This window comes from Trypanosoma rangeli (assembly GCF_003719475.1).
Source record: "Trypanosoma rangeli strain AM80 chromosome Unknown Tra_15.4_contig_00044, whole genome shotgun sequence".
In the NCBI taxonomy this organism is placed as follows: Eukaryota; Euglenozoa; class Kinetoplastea; order Trypanosomatida; family Trypanosomatidae; genus Trypanosoma; species Trypanosoma rangeli.
The window spans coordinates 13,586-18,060 of NW_021705788.1; the positions used below are offsets into that span (position 1 = coordinate 13,586).

The 4,475-nt window shown below is 63.8% G+C and overlaps 4 protein-coding genes across 4 annotated transcripts in view; all 4 read left to right on the forward strand.

The window, feature by feature from the left end:
* TraAM80_02021 (multidrug resistance protein A) overlaps window positions 1-80 on the forward strand; it is a gene marked incomplete at both ends in the record, with an annotated part of 1,680 nt that extends 1,600 nt beyond the window's left edge. The window contains one exon of the mRNA XM_029379041.1: window positions 1-80. This exon is cut by the window's left edge and continues 1,600 nt beyond it. Coding sequence (XP_029241097.1) covers window positions 1-80 — 80 coding nt within the window.
* A 25-nt stretch (window positions 81-105) lies between these two features.
* TraAM80_02022 (multidrug resistance protein A) lies at window positions 106-1,527 on the forward strand (the record flags this gene model as incomplete). Its single annotated transcript, XM_029379042.1, has 1 exon — window positions 106-1,527. The coding sequence occupies one exon, from the start codon at window positions 106-108 to the stop codon at window positions 1,525-1,527; it is 1,422 nt and encodes a 473-aa protein (XP_029241098.1).
* Window positions 1,524-3,146, forward strand: TraAM80_02023 (ATP-binding cassette protein subfamily C, member 1; the record flags this gene model as incomplete). The annotated part of the gene is made up of 1 exon (XM_029379043.1): window positions 1,524-3,146. One exon carries the CDS (start codon window positions 1,524-1,526, stop codon window positions 3,144-3,146), a length of 1,623 nt encoding a protein of 540 aa, XP_029241099.1.
* Window positions 3,147-3,357: 211 nt separating this feature from the next.
* TraAM80_02024 (pteridine reductase) overlaps window positions 3,358-4,475 on the forward strand; it is a gene marked incomplete at both ends in the record, with an annotated part of 1,296 nt that continues 178 nt past the window's right edge. The window contains one exon of the mRNA XM_029379044.1: window positions 3,358-4,475. This exon is cut by the window's right edge and continues 178 nt beyond it. Coding sequence (XP_029241100.1) covers window positions 3,358-4,475 — 1,118 coding nt within the window.

A 4,475-nucleotide genomic window follows, 5' to 3' on the forward strand; every position in this document is an offset into this window, starting at 1 on the left:
GTGCCGGAAATCGTCTTTCCGGCCATCTCGCTCTTAGCCATCATCCGCATGCCTTTTATGTTGATCCCCGCGACGTTTAACTTCGGGGTGCAGTTCATCGTCTCCATGGCCCGTATATCCGCCTTCCTCGAGTGCGAAAACTCCCCGCACGGCGTTCTCGACATCCGCTTCCACAACACCGCGCAGAGAGCGAGCGGCGAGTCGTGGTGCGAGTTGGCCGCCCTCTTTGAGAATGCTGACATCACGGCGTTCGTGCCTGTGAAGCTTCCGCGTGCGCCTCGCGTGGTTCTCTCCCTCGCCACTCGCTTCATGCGGCGCTTCTGCTGCTGCGGCTCCTGCTACCCGGGCAGGAAGCGGCACTCGCCGACGCGGGTGCAGCAGCCGCTTAGCGGTTCTGTCCCGCCAACCAAGGCGGGGCAAGACGACACCAAGGAAGGAGGGAGTGCCGCGACAGACGTGTTGACAGAAGATCGCTTTGAGTTGGTAGCGAGGGATATTTTAAGGGGCGTCTCCATCGAGGTACCAAAGGGCAAACTCACTGTGATCATTGGGCCCACTGGAAGCGGTAAATCGACGCTCTTGGCGGCACTGCTGGGGGAGTACGAGGTGACGCGCGGTCGTGTGTGGGCCACGCGAAGCATTGCGTACGTGCCGCAGCAGCCATGGATCATGAACGCGACGCTGCGTGAGAATGTACTTTTCTTTGCTGCGGAGGACCCCGGGAGGCTGCGGGAGGCGGTGCGCGTGTGCCAGCTGGAGCCTGACCTGAGGCTGCTGGCGGGCGGGATGCAGACCGAGATTGGCGAGAAGGGCATCAACCTGAGCGGGGGGCAGAAGGCGCGCGTGGGTCTCGCGCGTGCGGTGTACGCCGACCGCGAGTTGTACCTCTTGGACGACCCGCTCTCCGCGCTGGACGCCCACGTTGGCGAGCGGGTCGTGAGGGACGTCCTGCTGGGGCAGCTGGCGCACAAGACCCGCGTGTTGGTGACGCACCAACTGCACCTGCTGCCGCAGGCGGACACCGTGGTGGTGATGGGCGACGGCGCCGTGCGGTTTGCTGGCAGTCATGAGGAGTTCATGGCCTCCCCGCTGTACGCGGAGGTTCTCGCCGACGACGCGAGGCAGCAGCAGCAGCAGCGACAGGAGGAGGCAAAGAAGGCGGAGGAGGTGAGCGATGTCCTGGACGGCGCGCCCGTGGCAGACGGTGGTGCGCCACTCGGGGCGGCGGCCCCTGGCGGCGCGGGCGCAACGATGATGACGGTGGAGGAGAAGGCCGTCGGGTCCGTGCCGTGGTCAACGTACGCGGCGTACTTCGTGCGTGCGGTGGTGTCCCCGCGGTGGTGGCGGTTTTGCTCCTCTTCCTCCTCACCGAGGTGCTGTCCTTGTCCTCAAACGTGTGGCTCTCGATGTGGTCGACGCGGCGCTTCGGTCTGTCCCCGGGGACATACCTTCAAGCGTACATCGCCCTTGTGGTTTGCGGGGCTGTCACGACGCCGCTGCGCTTCAGTGTGGCATACAACGCCATGAGGCGAGGCTCGCGCAACCTGCACCGTCTCATTCTTCGCTCCGTTACCACCGGCACGGTGCAGTTCTTTGACACCACCCCGCTTGGCCGCATCGTCAACCGTTTCTCCCGCGACATTGACCGCCTTGACGATCAGCTGCAGATGACGTTTATTTTCTTTCTGCAGGTTCTGTACGGCATATTCTCCTCACTTGCTGTGACCGTCGAGTCACAGCCGTATGTCCTTGTGGCTTTGCTTCCCACAGTGTTTCTGTACTACAAGTTGATCTTTTTCTACAGCGTCACCAACCGAGAAATTCGTCGCGTCGGCAGCATTGTGAAGGCGCCGATGGTGTCACTTCTGGGCGAGGTGCTTGTGGGGTCCTCCACCATCGGCGCCTACGGCTCTACAGCATCCGTTCTGAGAGAGGCACTGCGACGGATAGACCGTGTGTATGCCTCATCCTTCCTTGAGAACGCGACGAATCGCTGGTTGGGGGTCCGAGTCGATTTTTTGGGGAATGTCATTGTTGTCAGCATCGCCCTTCTCGGCGTTGTTGGCACGATGCTGCGTTTCGGCACACACGACATTGGTCTTGTGTCGCTCAGCCTCACCATGGCCCTGGCGTCCACGTCGCAGCTGAATTGGCTTGCGCGGATGGTTGGCAGTATGGAGGCGGATATGAACAGCGTCGAGCGCATTTTGTACTACGTCCACAACATCGACCACGAGGCGATGCCTGAGCTTGATGGGCTGGTCGAGGAGCTGCGGGAGAGGAAGGCCGCGGGCGGCGATGCCACGGCGACCGTGTTGGTGGAGGCCGTCGGCGATGGCGGCGAGGCACGGCACCCGGAGGCGGCGGCGGGGTGGCTGGAGCTCCGCGAGGTGGACATTCGGTACCGTGTGGGGCTGCCGCTCGTGCTGGACAAGGTCAGCTTTCGCATTGAGCCGCGGCAGAAGGTGGGGATTGTGGGCCGCACCGGCAGCGGCAAGTCGACGCTGCTGCTCGCGTTCATGCGGATGGTGGACATCTGCGGCGGCGACATCGTCGTGTCGGGGCGACCGATCCGCGCGTACGGGCTGCGGGAGTTGCGGCGGCAGTTCTCGATGATTCCGCAGGACCCGGTGCTGTTCGGCGGCACGGTGCGCTCGAACCTCGACCCCTTCCTTGAGTCGACGCCGGAGGAGGTGTGGGATGCGCTGGGGCTGGTGGGGATGCGGGAGCGTGTGGCGTCGGAGAGCGGCGGCATCTACAGCCGCGTGCAGGAGGGTGGGTCGAACTACAGCGTGGGCCAGCGGCAGCTGCTGTGCTTGGCGCGTGCGCTGCTGCGGCGGGGCAGCGGCTTTATTTTGATGGACGAGGCCACGGCCAACATCGACCACGCCCTCGACCGGCAGATCCAGCACACGGTGATGACGGCCTTCAACTCCCGCACCGTCATCACCATCGCCCACCGCCTGCACACGGTGGCGGCGTACGACAAAATCATCGTCATGGACCACGGCAGCGTCGCGGAGACGGGCTCCCCGCGCGAACTTGTGTCGGACCCGTCGTCGATGTTTTTTGGGCTTGTGGCGGCGCTGGGGAAGCAGGGGGTCGCTGGATTTATGGCGAGAGTGGGGCTTGCGGCGGCCCCATGATGGGCGGCGGCTGTGAGTGACGCCCAGACAAGGAGGGCGGCGGCAACTTTCTTTGGTTGAGGCCCGTCATGTGTGTGTGTGCGCGTGTGCACGCGCGTGGGGGGCGGGAGGAACTGTTTGCTGCCCGCGGCGGCGAAGGAGACGCGCTTGTGAAGAGAATGTGTGGTGGGGGAGGGTCGCCTTTGTGCTTTGTCTCACTTGCCATGGAACGATGACCGCTGGTTGTCTCCACTGGGGCCTTATCCTTGTGGTGGCGTGCTGCTGCGTGGGTGTGAGGATCGGTCCCTGTTTTGACTTTTGCCCGTCCCTTCCGATCTCCATCCACGCGGCGGGTTATTGCGGGGGCAGGAACCCCGCAGCCGCGAAGGCCGCATGGGGGGTGGCCGTGTTTGGAGGGCCACATGCGGGCCTTTGCTTTCCCTTGCGCGGTCGCCTGGGCCTCGCCAGCAGGTGTTGTGTGGGGGCGGAACTCATATCCGTCGCAGGGCGCCAGGTGCGACGAGCGCGGTGCCGTGACCAAATATTAGTTGTGCGTTTGTCGCTGGGCACGGACCTCGCCGTGCATATTTCTCTCCCTGTGGTGTCATGGGGTGCCTGCATCCCCCTGTTTCTCTGTGTCTGGGCGGGCAGGTGGAAATGCGGCGGCTGCGTGCGTGTCTGTGGAATAGTGGATCAAAAGAATTGCGGAGTGTTGTCGCGGCAGGGCCGTGGCTGTGTTGCTCTGCCGCGTGTGCGTTGGCGTGCTGCACCCCCTCTTGCCGCCCCGCCGCCGCATCCAACTGCTGCCCTTCTACCGCTAATTTTTCTTGGGGAGGGAGTGGGAGGGAAGCAGCGCTCGAGAAGAACTGGAGAGGGTGGAATGGCGGGAGTGCCAGTTGAAAATGCGAAGTTTCCCGCGGCTGTTGTTACCGGAGCAGCGCAGCGCATCGGCCGCGGTATTGCCTTGCGGCTGCACCGGCAGGGATTCCGAGTCGTCGTGCACTACCGTCACTCCGTAGGGGCGGCGCAGCGTCTCGTTACGGAACTTAATGCCTCTCGTGCCGGGTCCGCCGTGCCGTGCAAGGGGGACCTTGGCCTCAGCGACTCTCTCCTCGACTGCTGCGAGGGCATCATCGACTGCTCCTTCCGTGCCTTTGGCCGATGCGACGTGCTGGTCAACAACGCCTCCGCGTATTACCCGACCCCGTTGCTTCCCGCAGACGGCACTGGCGACGCCGCTGACGCCAAGCCGATTGATGCGCAGGTCGCTGAGCTGCTTGGCGCAAACGCCATTGCGCCGCTTTTTTTGATTCGGGCGTTTGCCCGCCGGCAGGCTGAGGGGAGCGGGTT